General features: G+C 39.3%; 2 protein-coding genes across 2 annotated transcripts in view; one reads left to right on the top strand and one right to left on the bottom strand.

Annotated features, from left to right (window-relative positions):
• The first annotated feature begins 155 nt into the window (after positions 1 to 155).
• Positions 156 to 3,762, top strand: LOC139732435 (U6 snRNA-associated Sm-like protein LSm8). Its single transcript, XM_071643295.1, has 4 exons — positions 156 to 241; positions 1,585 to 1,625; positions 2,395 to 2,522; positions 3,672 to 3,762. Exons 1-4 carry the CDS (start codon positions 211 to 213, stop codon positions 3,760 to 3,762), a joined length of 291 nt encoding a protein of 96 aa, XP_071499396.1. The 5' UTR covers positions 156 to 210.
• Positions 3,763 to 11,347: 7,585 nt separating this feature from the next.
• The window catches only part of LOC139732473 (solute carrier family 23 member 1-like), a gene marked incomplete at its 3' end in the record, with an annotated part of 46,926 nt that continues 40,597 nt past the window's right edge, over positions 11,348 to 17,676 (bottom strand). Inside the window, exons 9-13 of the mRNA XM_071643336.1 lie at positions 16,790 to 17,043; positions 16,043 to 16,172; positions 14,345 to 14,488; positions 13,240 to 13,335; positions 11,348 to 11,586 (exon numbers count right to left, since the gene is read on the bottom strand). Of these exons, the coding sequence (XP_071499437.1) occupies positions 11,348 to 11,586; positions 13,240 to 13,335; positions 14,345 to 14,488; positions 16,043 to 16,172; positions 16,790 to 17,043 (863 nt within the window). The remainder of the gene's footprint in view (positions 11,587 to 13,239; positions 13,336 to 14,344; positions 14,489 to 16,042; positions 16,173 to 16,789; positions 17,044 to 17,676) is intronic.

Genomic DNA, 17,676 nt, shown 5'->3' with positions numbered 1-17,676 from the left:
TCGATCACCCGGCGGTTTGCATCCCAAAATGGCGACCGCTCCTGCCCATGAGCGTACTACGCAAAATCGGGAGAGTGTTCCCTCTTAGCGCACTGCGTGCGCTTCTATACTCTTTGGCCACTACGTATGTACAGTATTTGTGTCGTAGACTCAATCAGAGCAGAGCGTTTGTCAAACGTCGCGTGGAGAAATTCGGCTTCTTTTGTGACCATGGCGTCGGCTTTAGAATCTTACGTGAATCGTATCCTTTTAGATCTCACCATTGTAATGTATCGTATTGTCTCCCTGATAAAAGCTAAAGCTCTTACACTTGGCATTGTCAAGCTCATGTCATGATAAATCCCATTTTATTATTCATGCGGCAGGAGCAGAGCTGGTCAGCAGCTGCAGGCTTTCGTACGGGCGGCCGACGGGCGGGCACGGGCAGCTGCGGCGGCCGACCGCTGGTAGCCTGTTGTAGTGTTGTACATGATTCAAATAATGGCTTATGCCCATGGATGAGACAGGGCTGGTCTAGTAGAGTATGGTACTTGTGCTCTGTATATTGTATTTCTGGCAAAATCGTGAAATAGGCCCCACCGACGTGTGCGTGCACCCGTGCGTTAGCATACTTGCCTACTCGGTACTCTCCCGCATTTGGCGGTAGACTACCGCTTTTGAAAGATTGCATTAGCATTCAAGCTAGCGCTGTTCGCATACGCATCCTGGATTCTACCGCTTTCTCAAATGAAAATGTTGGCAAGTATGCGTTAGCAAGCAAGGGTAGGTCCTAGGGCATTCATGGGGTATGGGGTTAGGGTTAGGTGGGGTTGTATTTTTGCCGTTAGATTAGTTGAGGGACATTAGGGAGTCCTTCCGAGAATGAAATGTTGAAGACAAAAGCAAAAAACGGGAGAAAGGGAGGACGAAAGATGCTATGCTGTGGAAACCGGCCCCACCACCGTGTCAATCTCGCCTAAACGCTGTTTGGCGCGGCCGCATTCACGAGTATTCTATTAATAAACTGTGGAATGAAGCCCCACCGCCGTGCTTACCTACCGATTAATGCCACACGGTGGGGCTGAATTCACGAGTATATGAACAGGCGAGGGGCCGTAGTATTAGTACGGACACGCAGTGGTGGGGCCTATTTCACGAGTATGCCGTATTTCTTTCCATGATCTCCATCAATGTGTTGACTGTTGTTCATCAATGAAACTGGATAGTTAGTAGCCCGACCAGACGCTGTTAGTATGCTGTGCGAATACAGCAGCGACTGGGCTGTGTATAGTTAGATAGTTAGTAGACCAACTCACAAATATCGATTCAAATTAACTTGTTAACTCGAGCTCGTTGAAGATGAGTCTCGAGTGCGAGTAGGCCTAACATGTTAGACTACATCTCTTCTCGGGAAATGCGTGTTGTAGCAAAATCAGCCCGTCCTCACTGGGTTAAAAAGCTGCTCCCTGTTCCTGTTGTGTGAATAGTACATTCTAATTCAATATGCCATGGTCGAACTTAGTTACATTTACAATTGTAGTTGTAGCCCTGATGGCCTGATCTCATTTGCATGGATTTGTTGACATTCTTGACTGAAATTACCAGATACTGTGTCAGTGATCACAAATGATGGAAGACAGATAGTGGTACGTACCAATTAGACCATCTAGCACCTCTATGATGAAGCGGGAAATCCGCTCAAGAGGGGGGCTCCGTCTCACAAGGCACTGGCACTCTCCCCCTCATGAGCACCTCTGGGGGTACACTCAAGAGGCTACCTCCCCACAGTGCTCATGACGACTCCTCTTCACTTCTCATCCATCTTAATTCTTACATCTGATACAGCAGATCTGATGGTAGTAGTGATGTATTGTAATGTATAGATGGTTGCAAGCTCGTACTGTGATTTTCTTTTGTTACGCACACATGTCCACTTTCCATGATGAGATGAAAAAACTTTTTTTGACAAAAATTGAGTTTTAATCACAAACAAATAGAATTTTGTGAACATTAAATATTTGGATTTTCTTTCTGCAATGGAACATTTGTCTCAAGACAGAAGGCTTAGTTTGTTATTGGGCAAGACTGATGAAGTGTCAACACAGCATATTCTCTGTTCCCTGTGATGCCAAGGTGTTGCTGCAACATAGTACATGTATTTTGCAACAGTGTATCACCCTATTGCCACCAGAACAGATGCGGTTTGACTTAACCTCTTCAGGGGATTAAAATTGAAAATCTTTGAGGCAGTGGCCTAAATCATTGCAATGAATTTTTTCAAATCTTTGAAAAATCTGCAGCTTGAAGAAGGCTATCTTCCGAGTTAAATGAGATAATCCCCCCCCCCCCTCTCTCTCTCTCTGTTTTTATATGAATCTACATGTATTTCTTTCTGTCTTTTCGTCGGACTGCCAGGGTACTTTGAAAGGCTTTGATCAGACCATTAATCTGATTCTGGATGAGAGCCATGAGAGAGTGTACAGCAATACAGCTGGCGTGGAGCAGGTGGTCCTGGGGCTCTACATCATCCGAGGGGACAACATGTGAGTGACGGCTTGATGGGTGTTTAACCCTATCTGCACCAGGGACTTTTGACAGTGTGTACAATGCTGTGAGGGTTTTTGTTTTTTTTGTTTTTGTTTTTTTTGTTTTTTTTTGTGCCAATTGGGTACAAAACACACAAAGGGTTAAAAGAGACTGCTGGGCTGAGGGAGACATTTGTTGAATCTGTTTCTGCTTTGAAAACATCCATATGCCAAAGTAATAATCTTCTGCAAGGCTATGATTTAAATGTGAAGAGAAAACCAAGAAATAATTAATGGCATTGTGGAATTTATTGAGTAGTCTGTATTTAAATTTTGTGTGTGACTTTTTCTGTTGGTGCATCTTAATGATATGGGGATGTTCAATACATTGTAGGGTACTTATCTACCGGGTCTACTCTTTGGTTACATCAATTGCATCAGGGTGTTACAGGGTGTTAGCTTGGCAGAAGGTTTTGCAAGTGTTGTCCCTTTGTGGAGTTGGTGGGCATTTTGAGATGAAAATAGTTTTTGAAACAATGGACTCCCGCTAGAGCAAAGTCCTCGGGAACAGCAGTTTTCTTTTGTTACATCGAAGTTTCGTTATTTTCAAATTTTATAACATTAACCCACTGTGAAGTTACATTGTATAAGTGCAGGTGACAGAAGGAAAGGAAAACAAAGATCAAGACAGTGGACTATTTGGTATAAAAATATAATAAGCTTAACAACTGTGTGCATGGTATTTGATACTCCTCATTTCACTTTGTTGTAATGAAAATTTCATTACAGCCATGTTTGGTATGATGGTAGGGAGACGAGATATTTATACCCACTGCCTAAAATAGGTCTCACCTAAAATTCCAGCTACTCAATGGATGTTTGAAACAAGTTTCTTGATTTTATGCTTTTGAGTGTAATTGATTGCCTTGATGAAATGGTGAATTTGGGATTAATAGATAAAGTGAATTTATTTGCTTGTGTGTCTACTTTTATGGAGGGGTTAGTCTCTTACTACCGTAGCATAAAGTTAATGTCAATAGTTGATGCTGCACTTAAAGACCATTTGGTTTTCTTCTCTGAAAAACAAGTAACCCTGCTCTGAAAGGAATTATCAAGATGTGTTCATCCTCTCATCTGTTTTTTGTTTTTTGTTTGTTTTTTTCCCAGTGCCGTCATTGGAGAAGTTGACGAGGATGTCGACACCGGTCTTGATCTCCCCAACATCAGGGCGGAGCCTCTCAACTCAGTGGTCCACTGATGCCTGCCTGGTGGATTCCAAATGAGCTCCTGATTTGTGGAGTTGAAAGAACAGATGTGAACATAAGAGGGAAGCTCTCACACGGAAGAATGGAGGGCTGTGCGCGTTATTTGTTTTGGACGGCGAAGCTAGATGATGACTTGGCATTACGTGCAGTTGATGAAGAACCAGCAGATCTAATGGACATCCACTGATACCATGTCCATCCATCTCATTGTAGGATCCCTGGGTTGTGAGCCTGGACATTCAATTTGTTTTTTCATTCTTATCATCATCATCATCATCATCATGTGTTTGACAAATCAAAAATTTCTTTGTTGGTATTGGAGTATGCAGTTTCGGCAACATTTTTTGATTCCCCCTTGCCCAAAATGTCAGAACATATTCTTTAATGGATGTTGGCTTCTTGTTGTGACATTTAGCGATCACTGTCCAGTGCACTTAGTTAGAAACCAAACAAAATCAGGAAAAAAAGGTTTTCGTCTTTTTTTTTTTAGCTCACTTGAGCCGAAGGCTCAAGTGAGCCATTGCAATCGTTCTTTGTCCGGCATCTGGCGTCCATCGTGCGTCATGCGTAAACTTTTTACATTTTCATCTTCTTCTTGAAATCCCCAACACCGATTTTCACCAAACTTGGCAAGTAGCGTCCCTTGGGAGTTAGGATCTGAATTTGTTAAAATGGGCATCATGCCCCACCCAGGGGGCCCCCAGGGGAGCCCAAACCCCCCAAAATTAAGGAATTTAAAAAAATCTTCTTCTCTAGAACCAGAAATGATAGAGCCAAGTTAATACTATGAGTTAGTACATTGATGACTGTAGTTTCAAGTTTTTTCATGGCAGAATCAGAGTGCCCCCTTTGGGACCCATGGGAGGGTCCTAATGGGGCCTAAATTGTACATTTTTATCTTGTTCTTGAGAACTCCATGACAGATTTTCACCAAACTTGGCAGATAGTATCCCTAGGGGGTTAGGATCTCAATTTGTTAAAATAGGCACCATGCCCCACCCAGGGTGCCCCCATTGGGCCCAACCCCCCCCCCCCCCCCAAAAAAAAAAAAGAAAAAGAAAAAAAGAAGAAGAATAAAATAAAAATAAAAAATAATAAATAAAAAAAAAAATTATAAAAAAAAATAAAAAAAAAATTAAGGAATCTTTAAAAATCTTCTCTGGAACCAGAAGTGGTAGAGCTAAGTTAATACTATGAGTTAGTACATTGATGACTGTAGTTTCAAGTTTGTACATGGCGGAATCAGGGGTGCCCCCCTTGGGACCCAGGGGAGGGGGGGGGGGGGTTGGGGAGGAGTCCTAATGGGGCCTAAATTGTACATTTTCATCTTGTTCTTGAGAACCCTGTGACCAATTATTTCCACCAAACTTGGCAGGTAATATCCCTTGGGGGAATGGATCTCAATTTGTTCAAATGGGCACCGAGTCCCACCTGGAGGACCCCAAGGGGCCCAAACCTCCCAAAATTAAGGAATCTTTAAAAATCTTCTCTAGAATCAGAAGTGATAGAGCTAAGATAATACTATGAGTTAGTACATTAATGACTGTAGTTTCAAGTTTGTTCATAGCAGATCCAGAGGTACCCATCTTGGGGGCAGGGGGGAGGGGTGGGGAGATCCAAATGGGGCCTAAATTGTACATTTTCATCTTCTTGGAAACCTCATGATGGATTTTCATCAAACTTGGCAGGTAGCATCCCTAGGGGGTTAGAATCTCAGTTTATTAAAATGGGCACCATGCCCCACCCAGGGGACCCCAGGGAGCCCCCAATCCCCCAATATTAAGGAATCTTAAAAAATTTGGGCCCTTATTGTACATTTTCATCTTCTTCTTGAGCATACCTGGTCAAATTTTGGTAGAGCTGTGAATAATTTAGATTAGTGACTGCGTGAAAGGTGAACTTGCGATACTCGGGTTAGCGCAAGACCCCCGGGTCTCTTGTTTTTTTTCAAATTCCTAATTATTGTTGTGAATCTGGCTAAGGTGGGGTCTTTCTGTTCCAATTTTTAAATTTCTTTCTTTCGTATAACTTCATCACTGGAGGTAATTTGGTATTACTCAATAGTCCAGTTATCTTGGAGCAGCTTCCATATGACATTTTTAATATGAAAGGGGAATGAAACCCTAATATAAATGCAGATTGAGTGAATGCAGCAATGATAGCAGAACACATCAGTGAAAGTTTAGAGAAAATCAGATAATCTGTTGAAAAGTTTTGAATTGTTCAATTTTTTAAGCAGATATCTGATATGAACAAGAATACAACATTTTGTGATGTTTTGTGTGGAATATGCTATGAAGATGATATGAAGAAATGTCAACATATTTTCATTTTACTAGCATAGTAAAAGAACACTTGACTTGCCTCTTTCAGAAAGCAGGTGGAATAATATTACCCACAACATATGTCGGAATCAAGTCGAAGAAATGTGTACTTTTTTTTTTTAAATTGATTTTGTGGAATTCTGTTCGTATTTTTTTTTGTATGTGATGTCACAAAATGATGCAGCAGTCTTCTCATCCAGCGATAGTGGCACAAAAACTTTCAAAAATTCATAACTTTTGAATGGATGGTCTGATTTCCTTCAAACTTTCACTGATGTGATCTACTACATGAGTGAATGCAGCAATGCAGCTGTACTATTGCAGCATTCACTCAGTCCACATGTATACTATGGGTGTCATCCCCCTTTAAATGGAGGTATATATATGCCATCTTGGAATACACTACATGCTGCTGCATTGCGCAAGGAAAGGCCTTTGCATTCTCTCATGATGCCTGGTGTCATACCAGCAGAATACACACTTCTACTTGATGCATACCATACACATCCACGTTAATCATGTGCTGCATGTGTCGAAGGACACTCATGCACAATATAATTATGAATATGAGCATTTAAGGAGAAGCTTGTTGTCAGTGGGTATATCAATAATAGCTGTGTGGACATGATTGATATTAGATTTAATTTCACTTTTGCTTCCCTATCATTGCTCTGTGTGTTTTGACATAACCACTTTGTCTTTACATTTATGCAAATTAATCTGTTTCCCTGTATTGATTGATGTTTTGGTTCCTATGGGGCATAAACTTTACAAGCAAGTGCCAACCGTTGTGAAAGTTGTTAAGGTTTTCTCCCAGAGGTGCTCAAAAATTGAGCAAGGTGAGATCTTCAGGGAAGCAGGTTCCATGCTGACAGTCAATTGGTGGTATGCTGCTGCTTGAGCACAGGTGGCATGTCGCAAAACACATCATGGAGAGCTTTCTTATTCAATTATTTTTTTTCTCTATGACATGTTGGCAAGGATTCATTCCCACTTCTCTCATTTATTATTATTATTATTATTAGTAGTAGTAGTAGTAGTAGTAGTCGTAGTAGTAGTAGTAGTATTAATTTGTTAATTAATTAATTAATTTATTCATTTATTTATTCATTTATTTATTTGGGATTTCAATATAAAATAGAAACAGAAAATCATATTTCATGATATAAAGAACGTGGTGATTGTGAACTTTCACAATTCTATTCAGTGCTATTGAGGGAAGGGACCTTGATTTTAGATGCACGTATTACATTAGTCCTAAGAATGTCATAATAGGCATGGTGGAGAAGAAACTGAAGCAGACAGCAAAGTTTCAATGTAGTCTTGTGTGACCGTTACGTGCGGTATCCATAGACTTTGACCTAGAGATTACTTTCAGTGAAGTGTGAAACCCAGATGTGGTTTTGCATCACATGGGCTGTTAAAGCAGTCAACACTAGCTGGTTACAAAGTCCTCCTCAAGATACTGAGCCATTTTTCCTCCGTAGTATTTTTGCCCACCTCTGCAGTGTCTTTTGTGTAGATGGATGCGAAGAGAGTAGTAACTATGTTAATAGGCTTACCAGGGCCGTTTCATCAATTTGAGATCCAGCAATCACATTTGTGTCTTTATCTGCCCTTGGGTCTGATGTACACTGTAGCTGAATAACAAGAATTGACTACAGTGTCAGTTTATGAATGTGGATTAAGGAGTACATTTCCAGAATAATACCTATTTTCACCTCTTTTTTTTTAAATTGACCTGTATATAGTTTGTAAATATGTCACCTTTTTGGTACTTTCAATAAATAGATGTACAAATGAAACTAGTGTTCTGTCATTAAATATGTCAGTTTGCACTTGTGAAGTTTCATGTTGATGTAAAAAAGAATTATAACAAAAAAAAACAAAAAACTTATTGTGTACATAATGTGGAGTCTTTTAAATGCTGTTTAAGGTTGAAATACATGTATCTTTGATAGGAGAGAAAGATGCAAGTTTAGTGGCCAAATTTTTCAAATTTTTGCTAAAGCTGGAAATCATATTGATAGTCATACGTAGAACTTTAGAAATGTCTCATAGGTGGTGTTAATGGTTCCATCATAAAACTGATGTCCCTTGAGGATGAGTTTGATGTGACTCAAATGGTAATTTGATAAACAAGTCTCTAAGGACCCGCACCTCATGAACACAAACCTTGCTTACATGCATCAATATGCATATAAGCTCTGTTGTGGAAATGTACTTTTTGGCCAAATTGTAAATTGTCAGTTAATGGTAAAGTTTGATGATAGCCAGGGGGGGGGGGGGGGGGAGGCGGCACTTACATGTATATGTGTATGATGGCAGATTATCTGAAGGACACTCCTCAATGTATTTTTGCATCGACAGTACACTTGTGCCAGAGCTACCAAGTCTCACGCATTCTGCGTGAGACTCGAGCATTTAGGGTCTGTCTCACGATCTCACGCATGGCACCCATTTTTCTCACGCATCTGGTGAAGTCTGCAATTTGGGCCAAAAATAAGGAGCATAGCTCAAAGGATTAAAGTGATAGTTGCAATTGAAGGTATTTTTTTCCTTTTGCCTTTCAAAATTAGTAAAAAATAGTCACTTAAGTATGCACCAGATCGCATCGTTAAGAGCTAATGATTTAAAAAAGCTCCCTACCATATATGGGAGGGGGACACCTTCCTCGTTCACGTGCGCGCATGCGCGTGAGCGCCGAGACGCTGAGTCATAAAAATCTCACTCATAAAAGTTTTTTGAACTTGGCATCTCTGTTGTGCGTGTGTGTGTGTGTATCCACTGACACAAGATTTCTTTCACTTTGTTTTATCACACAAGCTGGTATTCTCGTAATGAATGACTCACTGTCAAAGAATTTACTGGTACTGAATGATGGACAGTATAGTTTATTTTAAAGTACGCCCATATGTTACATTATATTCATTATTGGTATTTATACAAATGTCAAACCCTATACAATTTGACTTCATTACATTTTGGAATAGAAAATACATATTTAGGAAAGTAACAAATTACAGAGTTGTGTTTACTGCAACTCATTGCAAATGTTCGTTATCACATGCAAAGAAAAATAATGTACACTGACACAAGTACCACAACATATAATATACCTACACACAAACAAAATTATATTCATTTTTTAGCACATTATACTGAACTTTACATGCCGATAATATTTTATCTTTGCTGAGCAACTGAAAGCCGAAATAATACATTACAAAACACGCGAGTTGCACAACTATTAACAACTATTAGCCAAAGAAAAGCATGTGTAAATAATTTCACGCATACCACACCAAGGCAACGACAACACTACACTGTAAATTGACCACTAATGCTACGTGTACAAAAGTTATATCGGGTAAAAAAACAAACAAACAAATAGATAAATCCTCTTCATTAAAAATGGCACAAATACAACGAGAGTAGATGACAGTGATGATGATGATGATGAATGCAATGATAAAATGGTAGGATGAAATAAATTTGAGTGAAAAGTGACGGGTACTAATAAAACTTGATTACATTATTCTGCGTACAAGTCTCCACTCTTAAAAAGTATGAATATATGAAAGTATAATTGGCAAAGTGGAATTACAATTTTCTCTGCTCGCATTGCTGAAGAAGACTCTTAAATTGACCCAGAGAAACAAATGTAATGAAAAACAGAAACCACCACTATGAAATATACTCAACTCAAGCTCAGGTTTTGATAATAGACAGAACAAATACATATAGGAGCACCTTCATACCATGAATGTGAGATTAAGAGAACATGGGTCATTTTACTTAAATTAAATTTGATAGCACGTAGAGGAACTCGCTAGTTTTCGAGACACAAAGAACATCTCTTAACCTCCACTCAAGCTAAATGTATCCTTTCGATTCGACGTCATATTTGGTCGGGAAAATTTTGTAAACTAAATTGATAGTGAGTAATGGACCCGCAGTGAGTTTGAAACAGAAGACTGGGCCACCTCGCAGACACAAATGCACTGTTGTACGTAGTAAGTAAAAAAAATAATGATGTCGCCATGTATCAAGAATGAGATATGGGGTTCAGACAAAGTTTTACTGAGGTAGCAATCACCTCCAAGTCGTATCTTCAGCCTACATGATGCCAAAAACTGCATTGAGAATAACAGCACAAGGCAGTACACATGCAGTAACAGCTAGGTCGCCTCGTATCGTATGAGATTGCAAATTGTTGTCGTGTTCTCTGTCATAATTATTATGTTACTTATTCATAAAAAAGGACGCTATCGGCTGAGTGTTCATTGATCCCACGTCAGTGTAATTTTGGTAGGGCTTTGAAGACATTCACTACAAATGTGGAAGACAAGTGAACTTAAAGTCCCACATCACCCCCTTTTCCCAATAAAAGAAAGAAAATAAAAACACTCACAAAACATCAACACAAGGGACAGGGATAAGGCTGTGAATGTTTACATCAAATTGGCGATAAATAATGTAATGTAAACAATAACAACACAAAAAAACAGGAAAGTGGCAGACAGTTGCCTTGATGACGAGGTAATCAGCATACGAGCGACAAAATCCCACGGGTGGACTCTGGAACGGATTCAACTGAGTTGATAACGGCCACATGCACGTTACGCCACATACTCGCCACTTTGGCCCATTGGTATATCATCTATAAAGAATGTGTACAGAATGAAAATTAGTTTGGGAAATGTTTCTATTAGCAATTGTCAGTGAATAAAGGTTTATTCTCTATAACAATACTGGTATTTTGCTCTTGATTTCTGGAAATTTGGGACCTCACAAGCAAGCCAATAAGCAATTCAATACATATCAAATTAAGAAAAAAAAGTTGTTAGACACAACATATTCATCAGCACCAGAAGGACATACGGATATTATGCTACGTGCAGCAGGTGTTTCTGTGCCTGTTTTGTTTTTCTTAGGACCTGTAGCCAAAGTTCATGGTACTGAAGGCAGGAAACTTAGGATGTGTGCCATTCAACAAACGTGAGATTAACATAAACACAGCACTGGTCCTCACTTTAAGTATAAACTGCTGCATTGCTACGTCAATACAACACCATGGATATTTTCAAAACTAAAACCATGTCTGAACTAATTATGGTTGATCGCCATGGCTAATGACTTGAACAGCTCTCCCTCATCAAAAAGAAGATAAAACAAAATGCAAACAATGTGAACGAAATACTCATTCAGTTCCCCGCCGTTTTTACTTACCATGTGCTTTCCTCTTTCGACACCCTTTGGGCAGGGCTTGCTTCACCCTCCTCGGAACGTGAAAACCCGCAAAGGTTGGGCTGAATGGTATGTAGCGTGTCCACTCCCATTTCCCCAGGTACTTCATGCCAAAGGGCATCTCGTACGACCTCAGCGTCAGCTGCATGACCTCCTCGGACGCGTCGACGAAGTCCTCCTCGTCGTCGTCGGACATTCCGTACATATCTCTCCACTTGGTCAGACCGCGTTCCTCCGGAGTGCCTGGCGGGAAAATGAACAATTCTCTTCCTCATTTTCTGTGCTGCGTGCTCTGTCTGAATATACGTGTTTGTCTTTGCTCAACAAATCTGAATTCGATACTCTGTTACAACCAATGCACTTTAATGTAAGTAAAAATTCAAAGCAATGGATGTTAGTTGTAAAGCATGTCTTGTTTTCAACTTCTGGTAATATACATTAACAATACGCTTAGTTTACTGTCTTGCAATCATGAAAATTCATTAAATGAGACTTTCAGATGATTTTCAGACTACTGTATTTGAACATCTATAAATTTGGTATAGGCCTACCGGGTAATTTCAGAATGTGTAGTGACTGGGGTAAGGAATAAGAATGTTTTGACTTTTACTTTTTCAAAATTAATAACAAATCACCATGAACAAGGATGGTGACGTAGCAGCTTCACATAAAATAGGAATCATGATCGTGGGTGTGCAAGGAAGTATAACAAAAGAAAGCATGCATAAATTATTCTACACAGGTGAGGTTGTTAAGCAAGTGGTATTGTAATTGAATCACATTGCTACATTTCTGGAATATGTGAGTCTCCTACGTCATCATCCTTGTTCAGAGTATCATGTTTGGGGTTTTCAGATTATTGGTTGGACCAGGAAGATGTTTTCGTCTCACCTCCCTGGTTGGACCACAATAAACTCCACAAATCTAAACAATATGGCACTTTCGACTTATGTCACCATACATGATGTGAAATTACAGTGTATATAAATTGTCTGGAATTCCCCTTAACCCTAACTAGGCCGGGGGGCACCTATCTCGAGAAGCTGTCGCCGCGACGTTTCGTGACTTTTTTCTTTCTTTTGACACCAAATTTGCGATACCCGGGCGCGCGGTTCCGAAGTTGCGCATAAATATGCACGTGCATGTCAGACCAAAAATTGCTCAAAAACGTGAATTCGTGTACAATTTCAATGCAAACTGTGTTTACAGGCAAATTTTATAAAAGCATGATTATTTGGGGGTTTTATAGATTAAAATCAATTAATAACATATTTTCTTGTTCGGAACGATGTCGCGGACAAATTTCATCGAAAAAAACAATGAAAAACATAAAGTTGAAAAACAAAGAAATACATAAGAAATTAAAAAACAATAAAATACTTAGGAAATTTTTTCTGACTGCGCAATTTTTTTCTCTTCACATTTGCTAAGGGCACTAAAAAGAATGTTTACACAAAAAATATGCCTGTTTTGAGCTTTATTGTCTGATTTCATGCATCATTATGCATAGATTAGCATAATTTAGTGAAAATGATAAATTTTGCAAAAATTAACTTCATGGTACTTTAGATTACGTCATAGGCAATGTGTGTACCAATTTTCGTTGCGATAGCGCGGTCGACGGCCGAGATCTAGAGGGGGTGCCTGGGAGCCCCCCCCCCCCCCCCCCCCCCCCGGCTCTATCATCTCTCTAAATAGCCCGGCCTAGTTAGGGTTAAGATCATTAATCTATTCACGTCCTAAAACAAATCTCACATGGCACGCGTGATGTCTTGCAATATCGAATGCACTTTTGCGAGTCATCATTCTCATTTTGATGTCACGTGATAAGCATGCAGTTTTATTACATAGATGGGATAAAGATCTTGAAGCTTTGCATCCTTCGGCAGTGCTTACCTGGTACTGTGTTGTCCAATATGAACCCTACAGCTCCACCGACAAACATGCTGGTCTCGAGAAGGACAACAATGACTTGGTCAAAGGTTTCATTTCCTGAAAGAAGCCAGTAAATATAGGGAAAAAAAAGTTGTTGAAAAAAACACCCCAACAATAACTTCGTCAAGAAATTAAAGAACCTACCCATAACAGGGAATGGGAACTGACACAATGATGATAATAACGATGTTGATGATGATACTGATGGTAACAATGATAGTTATCATTATTATTATTATTATTATTATTATTATTATTATTATTATAGATGATAATGGTAAAGTAATTTTAGTTATGATGATTAGGGCCTATTTATTATCGTTGTTATGATCATTACCGTCATCATTATTGTTAATATAAAAAAATAAGTTTGCGTCCTTACTGTTATCATTGTCGTATTTTCAATCACAATCATATTACAATCAAAATGAAAGATACAACAGACCATTAGAATTAATAAACTGCACTTACAATAACGTGTTGTTCAGGGTTGGCATTATCTATTATTAGAAAGGTGCGGAAAGAGTAGTAAAAAACAGACAAATATAAATAAAAACTGAAAAAACACAACTAGGAGCATGACACTTCTCTCCACTCTGATTGGAGAGACAAGATGCATCGATAGAGAACAAGATGGTTTCAGTTTCAATTTCCAACTTTACCGTCTTTTCAGCATTAAAAGGTATCACGCTCAGTTCATATACTGTGAAGAGAAAAGGGAAAGAGTCCAAAATTTGCCACAATCGGCTGTATGGCAGGAAGAACTCCGGCAATGTCGTCGTTTCAGAATTAAAATAAGTATATATATATATATATATATATATATATATATATATATTAATCATTCATTCAATGATTCATTCATTCATTCCGTGATTGATTGATTGATTGATTGATTGATTGATTGATTGATTGATTGATTGATTGATTGATTCATTCATTCATTTATTCCTTCATTCATTGATTCATTGATTCATTCATTCAATTATATATGTATTTATTCATTTGCACGCTAGGCTCTGACTATGTGAATTTTCACAGACAAGTAAATGAAGGTGCTTGTTACCAGTCTTAATGTTGTCCTGGTTGGCGACGACGTAGTCGGGAATGGCGATTCCGACGTAGAACGAGAAGCCAATGATGAAGAGGTTTCGAGGCGAATTTAAATCCACGAACTGAAGATTAGAGATTCCAACCGCCGCAACCATACCTGTGCAATGTTGAAAACATGATGATAATTCATGTGTGTCTATAAGTAGAGTAATTTTTCCTTCATTATCACTGGATTGACGGCATTATATTGCCCGGTCTCTCACATTCGATTTTCATAATAAACTGCATGTAGTTGCAATTCCCTGCTCAAGATTTAGGGCCTATTAACGAAGTCAGGATACTCAAAAATTGTAGTACCATAAAATTTATCACTGCTTTTCCATCTGAACTCTCACAACTTGCATTTGTGTACGCGCCTAAGTACTAGGTGTTTCAAAAAACATTTCCCACTTTTGATCATAAATATTTCAAAAACTATTCATTCGATTAAACTGTCATTGATATGAGTAATAGCTGGATAGTGTACAATTTGGTTGAAGGTGATTTGCACGTGAAAGCATAAATCAGTTTCATTAAATCTAAGATTGATTTTGAAGCAAGGCTTCACATTTTGGTCAAATTTTAACCCTCTGTACAAAAATTGAACTTCGCACAGGAACCAATGATGTGTATGTGAGTGTGTGCTGACAATGGCCCTGAACAATGGACATGCCTGAACCACCTGTTGACTAGGCGTCAGTCTGGCACTCCCTGGCACATGAATGCTTAATCAATAATTCATGTGGATTGCCCTGGGCACTGCTAGTCTGAATTCATGCACGGTAAAGTGCTTGCAAACACCACATTTCATTCCAGCTGGCAATCATTTTCAAATTTTGCCTCTGACATATCACTAAATTTGGGATATAAATAAGCATAAATGATCTAAAGTTCCTCATTTTAATACAACTGTCTACTAATTAAATAGTCTGACAAATTTTTCGCTTTTTCGATAAAAAGAGATCATTTTTGGTAAAGAGTTCAGCAGCATTTATCATTGGGGCGATTTGTTTCAGAGTAGATTTATTCAAGGCTCTATATACACAAGTGTATACTCTAATTGATTTTCTTTACTTCCTGTCACCACGTTTACAATAGAACAGAAGGTATTCATTGTAATTTTGTTTTTCAGAAGTAGGGAGAGCACTGACGCGACTCAACGACAGTATCGACAGGCGTTTGACTTTACACAGATACTGCCAGAGGCTGAATAAAGACTAGCTGTGATAGTGGAATTTCTCATGAATGAATAATGAAGCATTCAAACCCTGGCCATTGTTCAGGACCATTGTCAGGGTGTTAACCACACACTCCCATACACACCCATTGACCCCTGTGCAAAGTGAATTTTTGTACAGAGGGTTGAAAATAGAGCAAAGTCTGGAACCTAACTGTGAAATTAATCATGGATTTCATGAAACTTATTTATGCTTTCATATTTAAACCACCTTCAACCAAATTGTACACTATTCAGCTATCATTCATATCAATGACAGTGTTATCTGATATATAGTTTTTGAATTATTAAGAATCAAAAGTGGGAAATGTTTTTTGAAACACCTAGTATGAGCATGTGCATATGAAACGATCCCAGCACGATAATGGAATAGTGTATTATATTATCATACTATACACTTCAGTTGCATAATGGTATACAGGGATTTATCCATACCAAATGTTGTCGACAGTACGCCACCGATGATTGGATCGGGAATGGTAGAGAAAAAGGCGCCAAATTTTCCGAACACTCCAACGATCATCAGTATGCAGCCGACTCCCTGGATAACGATGCGACTTCCTACCTGTCATGTTGCGATGATTTAGGGTAAAAACATTACGAGCAGCTCATGGCGATGAGATAGATAACACCATTACATTACCATAATAATTGATTATTATCAAACTATTGTGTTGTTAGAACCACGGAACAGAAGCTGTATAGCAAAAGGAAAAACACACGCTGATGATAACGGGGATGATAATGACTAATGATAATGATAATGATAATTATGTAGATGATATCGACTAATATTTCTATTAACCGCGAAAGCCTCTTTGAACAGTGTATCTACTGTTCTTATAGAGGACCCTAGAACTAGTATTAAATTTTGCTCCGAAACTTCAGGCCGAGCATCCGTTCATACACCCGAGTCAAGAGGGATACAGTTAGTAAAAAAAAACAACCAAGTAAACCTAAATCGTTAAGTACAAGGATGGGCAAGGATGTAAACCCTGGTCAACGTTTGAACCCAGGACCTTTGTTTTTCATAGTCCAAAGCCGTATCTGCTCACCACACTGCGATGAGGGGTTTTGGAATGCAGGTAACGTTTGTGTATTGGCTTTGCTGTGGATTAGTCAGGGAGAAAAAAAAAAAGAATGCAACAGTTCTAAATGACGCCAATGGCACAATAAACGGACCTTGGTGATTCCAATGGCTCCGATGTTCTCGCTGTACGATGTCGTCCCGTTCCCTGTCCCCCAAGCTCCGGCCAAGATGCAGCCGAGACCTTCCATACCGATCCCACGATTGATGGCATGGGGAGGAGGGGGCGGGGCTCCGGACAGCCTCGCGCAGGCGTAGTAGTCTCCTACTGACTCCAACATGGACGCCAGGACACCAGCTTGCATGCCCAAAGTTCCGGCGGCTGTCACTCGAGGTATTCCCCACTGGCCTGTGAAAATTTGAATTTGGTATGAGAGTGGGAAGTAATTTCAGGATACGCAACTGGCATGGTATCAATATTGCTCAGGAATTGTGGGCGGTCGTAGACTACCCATACACATTAGCTACCAACAAAAGTTTTGATGGAGTAAATTGTAACCATCTATACTGTAAATGCAATGTTGGTGACGCATGTGTATATTGGAAATATTTCTTCTCGGCTTACACCAAGAATTGCCCTAGGACGTTCACCTCTGTCAGTACATTGCACTGTGTCATCTACTCACTCTGATAAAAGTGACATCGTAAAAGAGGAACGCCAAGACTGAAATACATTGACAAGCACGTTTTGACCAGGGAGGTGCCCACCTCCCTGTTTTGACTCAAGCGGGACAATTCTACTGTTCGGGGAACGGACATGTCTTATCCCTTGTCAGATTCAACAGGAAGAACAGAATTGGCAGTGAACACTTCGCACAGACCTCACACCCATTCATGAAAAAGGCCACTATTTTCTACCAGAAACCATGGATGTTGTCGATACATGATTATACCCACCGGAGAGGAAAAAAGAAATAATTATAATATCTTATTGTGAGACATCAAACGTTGATTTTGTATTCGGAGTCAGTTAATCGGAGGT

This window comes from Diadema antillarum, unplaced genomic scaffold, assembly GCF_040938485.1.
Source record: "Diadema antillarum isolate AM-2024a unplaced genomic scaffold, OU_Dant_1.0 seq00000423_RagTag, whole genome shotgun sequence".
Taxonomy (NCBI): domain Eukaryota; kingdom Metazoa; phylum Echinodermata; class Echinoidea; order Diadematoida; family Diadematidae; genus Diadema; species Diadema antillarum.
This window is presented reverse-complemented; position numbering and strand designations above follow the sequence as displayed.

Coding starts and splice junctions, on each gene's coding strand:
- LOC139732435 (XM_071643295.1), top strand. CDS start 211: ATGGCGTCGGCTTTAGAATCTTACGTGAATC. Junction 1,626..2,394: donor ATGATGGAAGACAGATAGTG/GTACGTACCAAT, acceptor TCGGACTGCCAG/GGTACTTTGAAAGGCTTTGA. Junction 2,523..3,671: donor ATCATCCGAGGGGACAACAT/GTGAGTGACGGC, acceptor TTTTTTTCCCAG/TGCCGTCATTGGAGAAGTTG.